Here is an 18,992-nt window from a genome sequence, read left to right as displayed (position 1 = left end):
GATCGACCGAGCACTCCAGCATCCAGAGCAGTTTGTGACATCAAACAGCCGAGACTGCTCCCCAAAACATCTGTATATCGAACGCACATTACAGAGAAAATTGAAGAACAGAAAAATGAATGTAGCGAAGGACTGAAGTCTGCTGCAACTGTCTCTACAGACAGATGATCGCCATTGAGGACCGGAAGTTGAAGAGTTTATTGGTTTCAACGTCCACAGTCTAGTCTGACATAATTGTTGACAGAAAGAAATCTCAGGTGATGTTTCGCCACTCATGAGAGTACGATCCATGGTAAAGCTGGGAAAAGATTATATCTCAGACTATATGTTATCATCTGAACAATTCTTCTTGTTCCTAATCGCCCCCAGTGGTAGCATAGGGTCCATCTGAACAATGATTTGTGTATATGTTTCTCTGTGTTTGGATGGTTGTGACGAATACAGGGAGGTTTAAATGTATACTCCTGGAGTTTTGTACATGCAGGTATATCGGTGTGGATATGTGAGTACATACATAGGTCTGTCTTTTCTTTTCCTCACAATGATCGAGCTAAGAAAAGAAAAAAATCAGAAGCGGAGTAAAAAAAAAAAAAATCGTGAGAAATACTTTAGAGAAAGAGAATTAGGTGGAAAGAGGAAGATAAGAAGATTATTCTTTCCAATACATAGAGTCTTCGTGTCTGGGTAATGAAAATCAAGTTCAGGCCAGGGACTGGGACTCGCGTACAAGCAGCACTTCTAGCCTTGACACCATGTCCAAACTCAGTCACCCTTTCAGGCAAGCTTTTAAAAGTCAACAACACCATACTTTATCTTCAACAAATCAAACAATAACCCTCCAATGAACATTGCTTTTAGCTGTATTACTGAGGTATACAAGGCTAACCATGACTGGGATTTGCATTTAGCACTCTTAAGTCGTCTTGGTACAACATCTTTGAATTACTGACTGAGAGCTTGTTGAACACAATAAAAATAAAGACAATGTCGACTGAGAATAGGTCAATAAAAGAACAATTCCTTAGAGGGAGAGAGAGAGGGAGGGAGAGAGAGGGGGGGAGGGAAGGACAGAGAGAGAGGGAGGGGGAGAGAGAGAGGCTATTCTATGTTACTCGGATTCGCCTGCAAAACAAGCTCAAAACTCCTTGCGTGTATAAGGCTAGTGCGAGACTTCTGGAAAATCTGGCTGACAATTCGTTTCTCGAAGTCGTGTTCAGATTCTTCCAGGCTGGAACATGGGTACAGGAAATGAATGCGTCTGTGTGTGTTAACGAAAGAAAGAAAGAGAGAAGAAAAGAAAGAAAGAAGAAAATACAGAATGAATTAACAAAAGAAAGAAAAGCAGCAAGAAAAAAGTAAAAGAATAAATAATTACCAGGGAATTGCGATAGACGATGCAGCTGATTACTTCCAACACCAGTTGTAACTCGTTAAAACTTTCGTCGCAAACTTCGATATGAAAAGATGGCGGCTTTCTCGGAAGCTTCTCTCAGGAAACGTCATTTCCGCCAAAGAATCCATGGTTCCTGTCTTAATATGTTACATATTTTCATGGACATTGAGAACTTCTAATCATTTCTCACATCATTAACATTGCCGCTTGTTCTTACACTTTCGAATCATTACCTCGCGCACCATCGGCAAGGTGAATAATTAAACGCGTCCTACCAGAGCGGACCGGCCAACCCACGGTGATCGGATCTGAAGAACGATCTGGCCTACTTCCGCAGCAATTCGCAGGGGCAGAGTAAGCTACTAGGGTTCCGTCAACCATTCATTCTGGCCCCGCCGAACCAGATGCAAGAATGAACAATGAGGTATCCTTCCCTCCTCTGCGCATCCATCACGGCAGACCGCTAATGTCGTCTTGGGACACCATCGACTGGAAGGGACCTTTGTCTCGGGAGGTGTATAGATGTATTCCAGCTTCAGTCGATGAGTGTTGATTATAATTTGGCTGCTTGCTGCTAAAAGATTTATGGTGCATCAGGCACACCAAAAACCCTTACATCACCCCGAACGCAGCAGCATCAATAGAAGTCGAGTCTTGACGAATCAAAATGAATTTAAAAAGTAAAATTTTTTGTTTAATCTGTTGAGTCGCATGCTCATGGTACTAGAAAGCTTTTTCCGAGTAAATGATTACCACCTATGTTTTAAAAATGTTAAATATAACGACCGTGACATTATATTTTATCAGTGCCAGACTTCAACATTTATTAAATTTAACAGCCATTATTGGAGCAATATGCACCTAATGAACCTTTCACCGTTTTAGCCAGTTACATTACTGGTAAATGTTGCAATCATTCATAGAGTGGATGCAGCAGCAGCAGCAGTGGATTTGTGGGAAAAGCCTGACGACTACTCACTAATTTCTGTCGAGAATAAGCTTTGGTTGCAGCTTGGGGAAGAGAATTTCCATCAAAGAAAACTTAGTGCACCATGAATGTTTTTGGAAGACTTGGATTGGATAATGTGAAGGAACTCGTCATACACACCCAGTAGCTACGATGAACAAATCATTCTTCTGGATGTTCGCAAACTGTCATTGTGGAAGTGACCGGCAAAGCCAGGGAATGGTGAAAGTACAGCAAAGAGAAAGAGCATGGCAGGGACAGATGGAGACTGATAACCAACTTTTCATTCTTCCCAGCGAGGCGTACGAGCTGCAATAAATGTTTGATGAGCTTCGTCTCAGATCAGGAAAGAAAATCCCTCAGCTCATTATTATCTCTGCTAGCACCAGTGCCAGGCTTCTCGCGAGATTCAGAGAGATGGAGAAAAATTCTCACGAGGGCGTAGACCTCGCAAGAAACAGACTTTTGTAAATGCTTTCTTTCACAGCGAAATCGTACAAAAGTAGCGAAGCCCTCTTCTTAGTCGTTATTTACCGTCTGCTTGATAACAACAGGCGGATATGTATCCCGGAAAAGGGAAACAACGATGGAAGAAAAAAATGACCAGAAACCGAGCTCGGAATACCAGATGCTGCTTATTGTTGTAGAAAGTCGCCCATGGCAAAAAGACCCAATTTACTAGATAACAACGAGGCGGATTTGGGAGGAAAAAAGCTTGAGAGGAAGAATAAAGGCAGTGTTTGCGGCTAGCGGTGTCAGACGAGTGAGAAGCTATCAATGCATAGCTATAGTGCTAGATCCTTCTTGGCTTACACAGCCCCCGTGCTTTTAGCCTAATGGAATTAAAAACGGGACCCAGAAGCTTGAAAGCTTTCATCTTGATTGCTTCTCTCCTTTCTGCCTTGAAACAGCCACAGAACATTCCCTGGCTGCTAGTTGAAGGCGTCCTTCACACAATGCTAAATATTAAAAAGGGCGAATAAGAACATTTAAAAATATTGGTTTTATTATTTTATGGAATGAAAATGCAAACTATTAATTTAATATTTCTTGCATCGGTCGCGCGGTTCAGTTGTGCAACGGTCATCGCCTGTCACCAGTACAGTGAGGGTTGGTTGTCCTGGGTTCAGATCTCGTGTCGGGAGCTCTGTTCTTTCTCTGTAAGCGGCATTTGTTAACAGGGCTGCTGACTGCTGGCTCGGAGTAAAACACTAATTTCATCCCCTCTTGCATCATAATAGATTATATTACACGTGGTTGAATTTATTTTTATTTCCTACAAAAAATAAAATTTTACGTTTGGTCGTTTCTTGCCTCTCCACGATCTTCTCCCCTTCCCCTACTCGACATATATTAACATATTACACAGAAATGTGTCCAAATGTTCAAAGCTTGTCCTCGTAGTTCTTTTACAAACCTTTTTATTTAAGAAAATGAGATTAAAAGATGGATTCCAAGGAAGGGGTGGAGACAGGAGATGCTGTGTCTGTGCTTTTTGATGTGTGACAGTTTAAAGTTTCGTTGTTGAATTTCTTCAATGGCAGCCTGCCACAGACGATGCTGTCTTCCATTCTTAATGTGCGCTGCTCTTTCTTTCTCTCGTTCTTTGTTTCGTTCTTTCTTTTTTCTTTTGTTTTTTGTTCTCGTAATCTCCTTGTTCTCTACACCTCATTCCTCTCTTATTTATTTTCTTCATCGGCAGTAACAGTAATCGAGGCTCTCATCACGTGTCATATCCTTTTTTAACCCTCAGTCTCACATACTTATACAGATGGATGTACTCTGGATCACAGCCAATTGCAAATCTCAACTGGTGTTGTTTTAATATATAATGATAATGTTTTGGTATATTTTACAGAATTGTATATATATTTATAACCAAGACGCTTGTTGTTCATTTTACCTTCCCCCAATACCACTCTAAAAATAAGTCTAGGTCTAATTTATAAAAAGTTCGAGTTTTTCATCCACTTCGTTTTTAATTCCTTTTTTTTTTTTACATGTTTTTGTCGCTTTCTACCGTTTTTCCTCGGTTTAATGCTGTTTACTCGCAATAGCATGCCTTTGCCAAACAGTAAAGTTAACAAGACTTAGGTCTGTAGACAATCAGGGTTTCAAAGGAAGAAAACCAATTGATGCGATGGACATTTCTAACGACAATTTCTGAGCACAGCATCCATACTACAGTCATATATCTTAAATGCATCTCGATGGATAATAAATCAACAAATGAACCAAAGTTTTTTCTTTCTTTCTTTCTAAAAGACTGGTCTGAGCCCACCATAGATAAGGTAACATTTGTTCAAATCAGGTTGAATACCCAAAACTACCATCTTTCGTGCTCAAAATATGGGAACCACCAACATCACTAAGCCCAGAGAAAGTTAAAATGAAAAAAAGTAAAAAAACATTTCACACGCATTTGAAATGCTTTAAAAAGGGTCAAATAATTCTTTCTACCCAAAATCTACGTACACAATGCCCCCGGGTAACATCCAGCGACACAGTCCATGGCGTGTACAGGTAGTCTCGGGTGCATTAGTGGAGCGCAACCTAACATAGTCTCATGCAACTGCACCTACTGCACTTTTTCCACGTGGTTGGTTAGTGTACTTGTCACTAACTGCGGTAAGCTGGTGCATCTTCACAACGAAATTAGCCAAGCAACTCTAAGACGTGGTTCCCTTCCTTTGTACACCACAACCAGGTACATGACTGAGGCCTCATCCCTGAGATTATTCGTCCAACAGGGTGTCAAACATCAGGGTGGTATATTCATATCCGCACCCGCACTTTGCAGATGAGTCTCGTAACCAGAAATTATTGCTGTTTTTCTCATCAATCATTATTGTTATTATTAACTTGCTTATACTCGATTGTCAGTATGTTTTAACATATAAAAAGATTGATGACGTAACTGCTAAAAATAGAATACTATAGTTCCTCCACTCAAAAAGAGTTAGTGCCACAGGAATGAAATGCTGACAGAATCTATTTATATATCTACATATGGAACGGGTATAATAACCGGGCAACAGTTAAAAACAGTTTTATTATTTTTTCCCCTGCTTACTGCCCTCTCCCAGCAGCCTCCTAATTCCCTCTAACCGCCATTTCCGGGGGCTAAAAAGGGGCGATAAGAGAGAAAACTTGCTGCAAGCACGCCAAAGGGCGTGCGCGGCCGGTTGCCCAGCTTTCATCACCTTTTGTCGAACGTGCTCGCCGCTCGCCTCCCCGCCAGAGGTCGCTGGTGCGGTGATCGATGATAGGCTGGATCGCACTGGGTCCACCGCGCACTGCTGAATGATTCAGCCACGCGTGATGAAGCTTTGTGACCACACGAAAGTCAGCCGACATTAATACCGGCGCCTGCAACTAGGGCGACGTTCACGCTCTAGCGTCACGAGCTGCTAGAGGGCGCTCTGGTAGTATGTCGACCTCGTGACCTGTCACAAGCTCCCTCTCCTCCGTAGTCTTCGGTGACATCGATCGGTTGGCTGTGCCAGCGGGAGACTTCGCACCTGCTCCAAACAGTTTGTGTGAGAGAGAGAGAGGGAGAGAAAGAAAAACAACAACAACAACAACATTGCTGCTTCTAGATTGTATCTCTTGAAGGAAATCATTTGTCACGTATCAGCTCGTATTTCTGCGATGCTGACATTTAGTTTTTGTTGAAAGTGGGTGGTAGCATTGTGTGACTGTTCAGATATAAACATGTTGACAAGATGAAGAAACGAAAAGAAGCCAAACAAACAAACAAAGGCCAAAAGAAAAAAAGTACCGACGTACACATTCTTACCCACACGAACGAACGATGGGTTAAATGCTTAGGAACAGTTTGAATAAACTCTGTAGTGAGCTTTCAGGTGTGTGTGTGTGTGTGTTGTCCTTCATTAACCTGACATGTACACTACATGACTCCTTTGACTTTTCCTCGGTGAGAGGCATGTTCTGTAACTTCGACTGCACCTGAACTTCGTTGGCTACTTGCCAGTTCATACGAGGACAGAAGATTTTGTTTTCTCCTCTCACACGCACGAAGTGGAGCTTGTAGTGCAAGATGACTTCTATGGCTACAGGCCAAGTAGGTCTTGCCCAGCAAACTGTTGTCACACATAGAAATAATGAATTTATATCAACAGAAACAAGATTTAAACCCATGACTATGTACATAGGACAGGATTATGATTTGCAACTACAGATGATGCGATTCCATCATGTTGTCCGTGTACCTCCTCCTCCCCTCCTCCTCCTCATCCTCATCATCATCATCATCATCATCATGTTTTTATTCAAAGCATTCCATGCACTAACTTTAAAAAAACATCCCAGCAAACAACCTATTTTCACATGCGAGGGTATGAAGGGCTTCTTTTTTTCGGACATTTACACAATGTTCTGGCGAAATAGGCAGCGGAAGACCCATTGTCCAAGAAAATAACTTCATTTCTGCTGGCAAACGAGAAGCTTGACAGGCGGGAAGAGATATTTCCCTAGCGACAAGAGAATATAAGGGTCTGGACCTGAGGGTCATTGGCCTGAGCAACAACAGCCAGTGTTTTTGACAGGCCTGGTGAGTGTAAAGAACCTGCAAACATTTCAATCTCAGCAGCAACATAGAAACTGTAATGGCACAAGGTTGCATCGTGAAAAGAATCAAAGTAATTGCTTAGGTGAGGGGCTGTATAAAAATAATTCCTGAAACACCACTTTTTTTCAGGCTTCCTGGAATTTTAATCGAGCTGCAACTGAATTGCCCTCTGGGATAAATAAAGTCTTGTCTTATCTTATTTATTATATTTATTGGGAACTAGAATGTCAGGGTGCTACACATCAGTGTAAATATATTTTTATGTTCACTCTCTTCACACCTACATCATACATCAGTTTGTCTCCCATACTGCCAAGTCAAGCAATTATAATCTTTTCATAACCCACATCCGAAAACATCTTCCAACAGATGTCAACTCTAAAGTGTCATCTCCATTGTTCTTACTTTCATCGACTACTGTAACTTTATTCTCCATGGTCTTTCTGATTCTACTATCCATGTTCTTCAACATTTTTTTTAAAGCAATGCTGCCTGCCTAATTTTTTTTGCAAGAAGAAAACCAGTCACATCCATACTTTGCTTGCCACTGGTTCCCCGTTTCTAAACGCATTCAGCCACTGGTAATGAAACTGTGTGACCACAGGAAGTGTCGGAATGTCTTTGCTCCCACCTTACAGTGCACACCACGTCCGTTCTCTCCGATCCTCTTCTGATCTCCAACCTTCCACCAAGACTCCACGCATTTGGTCCACGTTCCTTTCTGTCTCTGTCTCTGTCTCTGTCACACTCACATGGACCTAACCGCCACTCCATATTCTCCAACAATCTACTCACTCTTCTTAAAAATGTCTCCGACAGCTTCTCTTACTTTCTTGCCATACCCATGTCCTTTTCAGAAATTTTTCTTCTGGCATCAGCATAACTTTCTTTGTGTGCGTGAATGCTTGCACGCGCGAGCGAGCTCCAGCGCATATACGTGCACGAGGGCTTGTGTGTGCGTCATGAATTGCTGTAGTTTTAATGATTATTATTCCGAGGTTCTCTTGTTACATAATGACACAAAAGAGGTTTTACTTGTATCCTACCCGATAATATAAACACCCACACAAGGGGATTGAAAGGGGGATAGTTTTACCAAAAGTACTCTCCATCTCAGAAGAAAAAAACAATCGACGATCTAGCGACTAGCAGGAACTAGACTGGAACGTCTGGAACACTGGACACCGTGTGGCGGTTGGTGGGTTGAGGTTGAAGTATCAAACCCGTGCAGCGGAGAGACACAGTCCTCCATAGCAGCAATGCTGCGCCGCTGCTTGACTCTGTCTCGCCTTGTTGTTACTGCTGCTGCTGTTGCTGCTGCTGCTGCTGCTGCTGCCGGCTCCACGTCGCCCCACTGTTTATCATTTCTCTTGTCGCATCAGTGCCGCCCGCAGCCTGCGCTGCGTTGAGGATACAGGTCCGTGTCTGCCGGGAGGATTCGCCAGGTGCCAGAGATGTTCTACCAACGCCGTTCGTAAGAGGATTGTGCGGTCCTGGGATACAGAGTGGTTGTCAAGGGAAAAACATCTTCAAGAATTGTTTTCGTCTCGCTTGATGTAGCACGTGAGCTTTGACTGTGTGCTCAATTATTTTTCTAAAGTAACATATCGTTTTTAGTAAAGTGAGTAGATTTCGTCGATGTGTCTGATTTAACTTTCCCTTGTCACCTTTTTGCACTTCGTCTGCCAATTTTTCTAAATATTTAAAAATAATTAAATGACGAGCGAGAGTAGAACGACGATAAAGTGTTATAGATATATAGCGTCAACAAAAATAAGGAATGAAGAGGTTTTCTTTTGAAATTTAATGCAGCTAGAGGATGTTTAAAAAACAGATAAATAAAACGTATGTTAAATGAATTCCTGCAATTTTCTTGCTGGCTCTGCAAAGTAGAAAGTATCTTGTGTGAACGACTGCGCAATATTGCCTACTTCACTGGAGAATCAACGACTGGTCAGTCTGCCATGATCCTTGATGTGTACAAACTTACATTTGCTAGCTGATTATCAACGTTCATTGTTCACTATAGATGTTCTTATATCTTTACAACTCTGCTGTGTGCTGGACAAGTTCTAGAAAGAAGTTGCTTTGTTCAGACGACAGCAACAGGCGTCAGATAGCGTGTTCACTGGACTTGCTACTTCAAGAAGAGGAAGGTCAGGGAATGTGTAAATGCAGTGGATTAAAAAGAGATAAAAGTTGGATTCAACTGAAAACGAAATTGTTGTAAATAAAAGAGCATTTATTTCCATAGATTACAGAAAATATTCCTGCTGATCGATTCTAGACAAGCAAGGCTAACAAAAACGGAAAGAGGTTCAGATATCCGACGTGGGTGACCATCATGGCAACGACCAACGCAGTTCCCAGTGGGTCTGTTAACCCTCCTCAGGAGAACATGGACAAGGTGAACACGCACGTGCACATGGTCGTGCCGGAGGAGGACCTTGGGCGCCTGGGCAACCTGAAAAGATGCGCTCGGAAGTGCATGGACAGATCCAAGGAAAACCTGCTGCTCATCCTCCTCCTCGCCTCCGTCATCGCCGGCACGGCCATCGGCTTCATCGCCCGCAGCGCCAAGTCGTCGTTCACGAAAAGGGAGATAATGTACTTGCAGTTTCCGGGAGAGATGTTAATGCGAATGCTCAAGATGCTGATCCTGCCTATCATCATCTCCAGTCTCATCGCCGGCATCGCCAGCCTGGACGCTAAGACGTGTGGCAAGATGGGGCTCCGCACCATTGGATATTTCGCCACCACCACCCTGCTGGCCGTCATCCTTGGCATCGTGCTCGCTGTCACCATACAGCCCGGGGGTGGGGCGGACAGGACCAAGCTCAAGAGGTATGGGGCGGCCACGAAACTCAACTCTGCGGACACCTTCCTCGACCTCATCCGGTGAGTACCTTGTCTTGTTCGACGACGACGATGATGATGATGATGATGATGATGGTGATGATGATGATGATGATGATGATGATGATGATGATGATGATGATGATGATGATGATGATGATGATGATGATGATGATGATGATGATGATGATGATCACTAAGGAGTTGCTAATATTTTACATACGTATGCAGCAGAAAATATGAGAAAAGAAACAGAGAGATGGAGAAGGTGTGGTGGAGAAATAGATTCTCAAAGACAGACAGAATTGAAAGAGAGAGAGTTCTCAGGGAACTGGTATAATATTCTAGTTGTTAACACATGTAAAAATGTCTGAATACATAACAAAGTTTGAAAACAACTATTGTAAAATCTGAATGAATGAGTGAATAAATGAATGAATGAATCCATTTCCGTGGGGCGATTATAAAAAGTTTCTTCGAACTAGGGTACAGACATTACTTGTTAAAAAAAGTGAGTTTGAATGCAATCAAAATGATAATACAAACGTAGATAAAGATAAAAAAACTAGGTGGTATTATTTGATATACTTATTTTAAATTTTAATGATTTGTTGTGATAATCTTGCTTTAAATTTCACTAAAATTGATAAGTTGCTCTCTTAGTCTCTTCTCAAGAGAACAGTACACGCATCATTTAGAAGAGACTTTCAGATGAAATGTCAGGATGAACTAACTCAAACCCCACTGCCACTTCCAAATTTTACGTTGACAGATCATCGACGTGAAGCTGGCAAAAAGATAATAAAACATGTTATGTAAGTTCATCTGCAAGAGTATCAAGATGTTAATTTAAAATACTTTTTAAGTTGAAACGCGTACATTCAGCTCTGCACTGACAGTAAAAATAAACTTTCCTATGACCTTTAACCTTTCTAGCACCTGAATGACTGCAATGAAAGTTTCTTTGCGTTTGGCAACTTGGCAAAAGAGATTTCAGGAAAGAGCTTTGCACCTCTTCACTTACAAACTTGTCATTTATCTTCCTGTTCAGAGTATAATGTAGATATGTGAAAGGCGCATCAATCATTTAAAGTTTTCGCCGCTCATCATAACCCGTGTAGCGCATTGTTCACTTCAGCTTCAATTCTGAGCCATAGTCTATCTTGTTCACTCCACTCATGTGGACTACCTTGTTCACTCCACTCATGTGGACTACCTCGTTCACTCCACTCATGTGGACTAGTATGAGCCAGTCATTGGTTTCTGTAGCTGACTGTAGCTAACAAAGACAGTTAAAAAGTGTGTGTGTGTGTGGTTAGAACAAACAGAGACGGAGGGAAGTCATGCGTGGCCAGGACTGTAGCCCCAAGCCTGTAATAAAAGGCTGTTGTGTGCACAGCCCAGAACACCGGGACACATATTGATTTGTCTCAATTTTCGCCGGGGTTATTTATTCTGTAACGGTTTGGTCGCGCCGGGTATGAAGGGTGTGCGGAGTAGCAGGGTGTGAAGACTCCTAGAACGGCCAGTTACTTGTTAGAATGAGCACGAACTTGTATTACTGGACTGCTGGCAGGGGATTTTTTTTTCCAGATAACTGCTAAAACGAGGCATGAGACTATAAAACTTCCGGTTTAGTCACATTCTTTGTTTAGGCTCGCCGAGACTAACAGCGGAGAACTTCGCAAGAGGCTAAGCGTTGGTCTTGGCAGACAGCAGTCCACCTTTGCACATCCATGGAATGATCAAAGCTCATTTTACATGACATATTGTTAAAATGTTCCCAGTGCATTCCATGAAACAAACTAGAGGAATACTAAAGTCTAAAAAAATTAGTAGGTGAATGAGTGCATACATGTAAGGGAGGGAGAGTGAGTTGTGTTCACGTCTGTCAGCAAGAGTTCCGTCAAACTCCCGATCCAACAGCTCATGTTACTGTAGAAAACACTACTTAAAAGATCAACAGTAGCATTGTTGTCTATTTTACATCAGTTCTGACTCCAAGCAATTTCGTGCAAGTCACTGAAGGTTTTAAATTCCCTTGGCCGCGGGCCACGAAAGAGAACTTAGCCATTAAACTGCTCTTAAGGAGAGTATGAAAGGTTTCCTTGGAAACGACGGGAGCCAGGCTTCTTGAGTCCATTTAGTCCTTTCTCCTTTCAATAAACATTTAGCATTTACCTCTGCAGCACAAAAAAAAGACAGACTGCCACACACTGCCGGAACATAGCAAAGAAAGCCGTTGTTACTTTTTAGTAAAAGGACTAAAACAAGCTCGCCTTTCATTTTTTTTTTTTTTTTTTTTTTTTTTTTGATGAACGGATAAATCGTAATGCAAGATATTATTTCTCAAAATATGGGTGAATTACTTCCTTCTGTCCTCGAGGTACATCCCCGTGCACGCTTGTACAGGTAATATTTAGATATCCACAAGACTTCCACACTCATCACTCAATACACAGAAGAGAAGGAAACTAAGAACCTTATGATACCTCGCACATCAACTTTCAAAAGCACACACGAACGGCTCGGCATACACTTGCCATTGCACGCACATATTACATACAGAACTGTCTAAAGCTACCCAGGGTGGGAGATGCACAAAGGTAGAGAAAATCCCACTAGGGTCATAATCGACCCCGTTGGCACCCACATCAGTTGGGGTCCCTCTGCAGGGCGCTAAGTCCAAGTTAATGGAACCAGAAGGACAGAAGATTAATCAAGAGTCCGCGTCTCTAAGGTCTTCGTCATTGGAGATCAGACAAGTTCCTTCAGGGCCATAAAATGTAGAACTCTCAGACAGGGTTAAGGCGCGGCTACCTGCAGCGGTTCCTAAGGAGTTTGCAGGCAGACTAACTAGACGCTGGGAGGCAAGGAAGCCCCCCTAATGCCTGCCGGAGCCTGTTGAGTACGGTTGATTGCAGAAAAGGAAGAAGTGGATTACCTATGTACGGAAATGAATTTGGCAAAGATATAATAAGAAACCTGACATAGACGCCATGAAATTCATCGTCGTTTTCATTGTCTATAATGGAAATCAGGACCCCCTTGGTCTTTCTGGAAATGACTGGTCATGATTGGAAGGAAAAAGAAATGACAGCTGCAACGACCGTAGTTTGAAACTCGAAGGCAAGCTTTCAGATTCTGTTACACAAGATTAGATGTCATTTCCGCAGGTCCTGTTCTTGAAGGAAAATACGTGTTTCAGTTGCTAAGGCATGTGATTGCCTTCCGGTGCTGCCCTCCCTGCTTCCGCAGTTATTTCAAGACTGGGGGGTATCTCAGTACACTTCAACACTCCATGTTGTTCACAAGGTAAGGAGTGAACAAATGTCAAAGAACACTGTGCAAGCGAGGACAAGGCTATGCCTCTGGGGTTCAAATGTGAAATCTGATGAACTAAAAGCCTTAATGGACACAAAGACTATCCTTTCAGACACACAGAGAGGATTTCCATTGTTTTCAATATACAAGCTGCGGAGAATGACACCGGATATGGATGATGAAAAAGGTGATCTCAGTCATTGACATTAATTTTTAAGCACAGGTTTATCAATTGACTGTCAATGCACTGGGATCAGCTTCTCAGAATGAGAGGATTTGTAATCAATGTCAAGCTTTAATACGTTTTTAATGAGGTATTAAGTCTTGGCCATTTCTATCGCATCAGTTGTGACATGATAGCTGAGGAAATCGATGTCCGACCTGGAAAAAGTCACGAGGATCACGAAGTTTAAACTTTAATGAGCAGTAATAAATTGATGTTTCGTGTTATACCACCCAATGCCATTCAGACTCGAGCATACAACAATGACTGAGTTTGACAATCTCACCAAAAAGACAAAAAAGGAGTACAAAATGTGTATGTCTCTCCAAAATCTGATTTACAAAGCTGGTGCTAGGTGGGATTAATAATTGTTTGGAAAGCCATAGTTTCCATGGGAGGTCCGTAAGAGCTGAATGAACTTTATCAATATTCATTATTTTCTGTACTTTGGGTTCGTGCGTTTGTAACTTCTTTGTCTAAGCTTGACCTCCTTCACCTGGGAACCCTTTCGAAGTGTTCACGAAATGTCTGAAATCTTATTTCCCGTGTGACAATACCCATGTGACAGTGCCACTGATAAAAACAACAAAGTGGGGCAATGCCACATTGCAAATGTAAATGTTTTTAAAGAACATGTGGATCAGTCTCTTGACAAACAACTTACCACCTTTGTGAAATGTCAGTGCCAGGGTATCTCTCAAACACAAGAAGCCACCTTTTTACAAAAATATTTTGCAAGCTCCTTCAGGCTGCATATTAAGGTAATGCTATTAAAATATGTTAATCAATTTAAGATCATTGTTCAACAAAAGACAAAGAAACGCTTGAAAGTATTGTAAGCACCCAGAAAATATAACTGATCACGGGACCAAAGAAAATGTCAAAAGAAATGTCTGCAATAGTCATTCATAAAATCATCATTCCAATGGTCGGTCAACCAGTCAACTATAAAAACGTATCAGTGAATATTGCACGTGTATAAACTCACAAATTGTCAACACAGATCTCCCAAGTACACGTGCCCATCCGTATATTCATTCACACACTCACACACATTGCACGCGCCCTTTATGTCTTCTCTGCATTCATTCACTCACTCGCTCTCTCACCGTGCAGCTGGAGAGCTCACCCCAGACACGAAAAGGGCCGAGTTCCTCCAAACTCTAATCGAAAACCTCGAGGAAGGGCGACATGAGTGAGAAGAAAATCAAATTGTACATTATGTCCCCTGTCTTAAATTACAAGAATAATTCGGTTTGCTTCTTTCCCGCTTTCTTTGTCCTCCCGCCTGAACGAATGTATTACTCTCTCTGTTTTCTTTTCTTTCTCTACATCTTCCATGTTTCTTTTATTTTGTTCTTGCATTAATTTACCTTGTTTATTATTCTTTCTGTTGTATTTTTATCTGAAAAGCCAACTTCCTCACATTTAGGTGTTACGATAGAGTTTCTTTCCCACGCTCCTTCTTTCTCACTCTCACAAACACAGTGAATCATAAAAATACATATTTATATACAGATGTGTCATATAAAAGGAAATTCTAACACAGTAATACAGCATAATAATACTATTAAACTCAATCATCAAAACCACACACACACACACACACACGCACGCACACATGCATACAAGCATTCAAAGATCAGTAAATAACGACATAGATATAGCATATCTTTAAAGGAAGGTAAAGGTCATCCTCTGACCTTTTCAGGTCGTTGGGGGAAGGGGAGGTGTTAGCATAGCTATAAAGGATGTAAACAATATTATAGTACACAACTCACTGCAATATAGATGACAATACACACGTGTTAAGCGCGGGCATCATCCGTTCCCTCATGCCAAGTACAACACAAGGGACAGCATTCTGACAGATCGCACGCACGCACGCACACAAACACACAGATAGGGAGAGATACGACAGCTTTGCTTATATTTTCTCATAGATGTCGCGCCATGTTTTCTTCTACAAAGTCAATAACACATCCCTAAATCTGACATTACACAAAAAGTCAACCAACCAGCCATGATATATTGTCACAGGACCGCGAACGTGACTCTTGAAAGGTCACACGAACACGGTTTGTCTGGTTTGTTTGTTTGTATGTTTGCCTGCCTCAGTAGGATAGTAAAGTAGGAAGCGCCTATAGCGGTGAAAGAACAGAAAAAAAGCTTCTAAATCTCCCGGCTTCCTGAAATTTGTAATGTCCTCTCGGTCTGTCAGGACCGGCAACTCATATAATAATTAAACGTACACTGACTGTTGTGGGTTTTTAAATAAGACAATATCATTTGTAATATTGACAGTTATCATGATTACCAAATGCAAAATTTTTTTACTTCAGGAAGCTAAGTTTTTATTTATTTATTATTTTCTTTGGTATTGTCAAAATGGGACTGGTTCAGGTTGTTTTTGTTTTTCTTTGTATGTCCTCATCGTAAGCATTAAAAAATACACACACAGGTAGGTTGGTGTACATATAAGTATAAACGAACAAAGAAATGAATGTATATTTATTTGTTCTGTATGTTTTTATTTTCTCTCTCCATCTCCTAGGCCTCGTTGGTAAACTCGCCCATTTCTGTCTCTATGTTGTCGTTGCTTTCCTCCATCTTTCGACACCAGAACCGTGAAAAATGGAATCTGATAAGAACAGGCAATGGCAAGACAAGACTAGCAAGGGGGTGGCAAGTACTCGGCCAGTCGGCAACTATTGATTTAATTAAGATAATGCAGATGTGAAGCGATCCCCAGCTCGTGCTAGGCGGCGCTACTGTGCGAACCACGCACGTCAGACACAGATTAACGCAAAGCGCCACCTAGCGAGTCGCCGGATCTTACTGGTGGTGGCGCTGCGCTGTTGTGCTTAGGTCGGGCAGGACAGTGGCATCCATCCAGACACTGGCAGTGCACGCCACGCCTACCCGGAGTACTGCGGGCTAATACCCTCTCCTTCCTTCACTCACTCACTGACTTAGTCTCTCTGGGGAAGCACGGAAAGGTCGTGCACAGGTTTAACTGTTAGATGTGTTCAGTATGCAGTGTTGGGGATGATTTTATTGTATTATAATGTACTACATCATTTATGAGGTCAAGATGTAGATAATAATTATTAATGTTCATCTTCACAATGGCCTCGTAAGGGGAGTTGCGGCTCCCAGTAGTGGTTATAATACTCGCTTGTCACCACTGTAGTAAAGGGTCTTGAGTTCAGATCTCCTCTAGGGATACTCACTCTGTGTGTGACAACTTTCCACAGGGTCTGCATGATAATCGGGTTTCCCGTCCCCTTCCTCTAACCTCACAGTGCGAAGTCACCTCTAGGTTGAAGCACTTTTCCAACAAAGCAGTCATCCAATCTAAAGGTCTCTCTGTCTTTGTCCACTGTCACGAGTTACAGAAAATTTGGTGTAGGAGCTACCCGGGTTTATTCTGTGCCCCTTCCAGTGGTTCATCTAACTGTCGGCCTGTTCGCTCCTTCATCTTCCTAAACCACTTTTTCTGATTGCCTCGTCAACCCATCCCTGGAGGACTGTCTTGGGCAATGTGTCATCTCGAGCGACATACCCGAACCAAACCAGTCACCTTTCGACGGTGATGAGCACAGGTTCCTGGGGACCGATCAGGATAATGACGAGACTGCAAACGAATTCTCTGACTTCTGTTCCCTGTAGGGCATGTGGAGCAGTCTATAAAGGCATTTCATCTCAGAGACCTGGATCTTTATCCCTGTATCACTAACCCTAACCCTTCAGGGTCCAAGTTTGGCAGATGGGAACGACCGGGGACTTGCACAGCTCAAACTTGGTTTTGAAGCTGCCGACACTCCTGCTGTCTCATGTCTTATTCAGCCTCGCCATTGTTGTCCTTGCTGCTGTGATTCTTTGAGGAGTGTCCGCCACGCAACTGTCATCCTTAGAGAGCCTCGCTTCCAGGTACTTGAACCTCTGTACCTCCCCATAATGCATGCCATTCAACTGAATCTCTGCTTCTTCTGTGCGACATTGTTGACCATTGTTTTGCTTTTATCCTTGCTGATGTTCATCCATAAGGGATGAAAGTCTGAGCAATATCGTCTAAATCAGAAGGCTCGTACTGCCTGGTTCGATACCCACAGTGCACTTTCCATAGCTGGCTCATCTGTGAAACAGATACCTGATTCTGTAGGGGCCAGGAATGTAAAACAGGGTAGGAGAGGGCACTATCCTCACAACAATTGCCCTAGGACTTTAATGTAAAGGAACTATCTTTATCCTCACTTTCTTTCTTTCTTGGACTGCGTCTATGTCCATTTATGTTTCTCATTCTTTTCTTTTCGTCCATTTTTTTACAATGCATGTACTCCACTAAATAACCCTTTAGAGAAGGGGTGACTGTAAACTGTCATTGTCAATTTGTCTTTCCACTGTCTACATTGTCGTTTGTTTTCACAGAAAGTAACTCGTCCTTTCTACAGAACGGAAACGACGCTCTCTTGAAAAGAAGGGGAAAAGTATAGAGATGCTATCAATATCAGCTTTGACTCTGACAAGTCTCAGCTCAGCCTCATGCATCTGACCCCAGGTTATTGATCTCTCGCTTTTCAGTCCACTTCAGTACCAGTAGTCGGACCCCTCCCCACTTCCCTCTCGTGTTCTATGTTTCACCTTTCACTATAAAGAGATTTTCCATTAGTGAACCACTCTCCGAAGCTGTGTCCATTTGCTGTGGGATCCCTCAGGACTTAGCTTTCGACCGCGCAAATTTTTTCCCCTTCTTGGTATTGTTTTAGGGGAGTTGATGAGAGAGTGAAGGACACGGGCACTGTTTTCTTCCTTTGTTCTTTGCCGACACCAGGCGCCGGGTGCACTTACATGACGGTTGCGTGACGAGTCGCTATGGCGACCAGAGCGGTGGTGTAAGCACGTTGTCGAAATATGTCAGTCATCGTTAACAATAGTCGGAGATGCTGGATCGAGAATAAAAGACTCATTGTAAGCCTAGGTGAAAGACTGATGTTTGAATTCCACTGTGGAATCTCTGATGCTTGCACACATACATCAAGGATTAAAAAAAAAAAAAAACAGAAACTTTATCCTTCCCAATCCCGAACTGCCATTTGTCACCATTGTTTCCAAAATAATATTAGATAAATGATAAACAAGAACAGTGAAGTGTGTCCTCTTCAAGGTCCTCAAAAGTATTCATAAGAGGGAAAAACCCGCATTGGAGTTATTGACGGGTGCGGTCTCCAGGTAAACATGATGAAACGACGACCTTTAAGGGAAGGGTTAGGCAAAACAAAGAACACACTAATGACTGCCGTTGTCGTCTCGGCTTTTTTTTTTTCTTGAGTATGTTTTGATGGAACTGGGTTGCTTCCTATGTAACAGTGGTAAGCAAAAGAAGTAAATTGATTTGTTTATGTTTATGTACCCGATGGGAGCAGCAAACTTTACCTAGTCGACCGAGGTACTGAATGGGTACCTAACAATTGGAAAGGCAAGGAAGCGATGGTTGGGATATATTCACCGCCCTCCTTAAAAGCTGGCCCCCCAAAAATTGTGGTCTTACTTCCTATCCACGTACAGAAGGGCTTGATACCGTCGAGGGAGATGCAAGACATTGACCACCACCACCACCACAATTTCTGTCTTGAAC

At 42.3% G+C, this 18,992-nt stretch overlaps 1 protein-coding gene across 2 annotated transcripts in view; it reads left to right on the top strand.

Moving 5' to 3' along the window:
- Positions 1 to 8,061: 8,061 nt before the first annotated feature.
- The window catches only part of LOC112564851 (excitatory amino acid transporter 1-like), a 38,054-nt gene continuing 27,123 nt past the window's right edge, over positions 8,062 to 18,992 (top strand). Inside the window, exons 1-2 of one of the 2 annotated variants that reach the window (XM_025239924.1) lie at positions 8,062 to 8,514; positions 8,845 to 9,849. In XM_025239924.1, the coding sequence (XP_025095709.1) occupies positions 9,296 to 9,849 (554 nt within the window). In that variant the 5' untranslated portion in view covers positions 8,062 to 8,514; positions 8,845 to 9,295. Of the gene's footprint in view, positions 9,850 to 18,992 lie in introns of both variants that reach the window. The other variant, XM_025239923.1, reaches the window with a different exon arrangement.

Source organism: Pomacea canaliculata, linkage group LG5 (genome assembly GCF_003073045.1).
Source record: "Pomacea canaliculata isolate SZHN2017 linkage group LG5, ASM307304v1, whole genome shotgun sequence".
Taxonomy (NCBI): Eukaryota; Metazoa; Mollusca; class Gastropoda; order Architaenioglossa; family Ampullariidae; genus Pomacea; species Pomacea canaliculata.
This window is presented reverse-complemented; position numbering and strand designations above follow the sequence as displayed.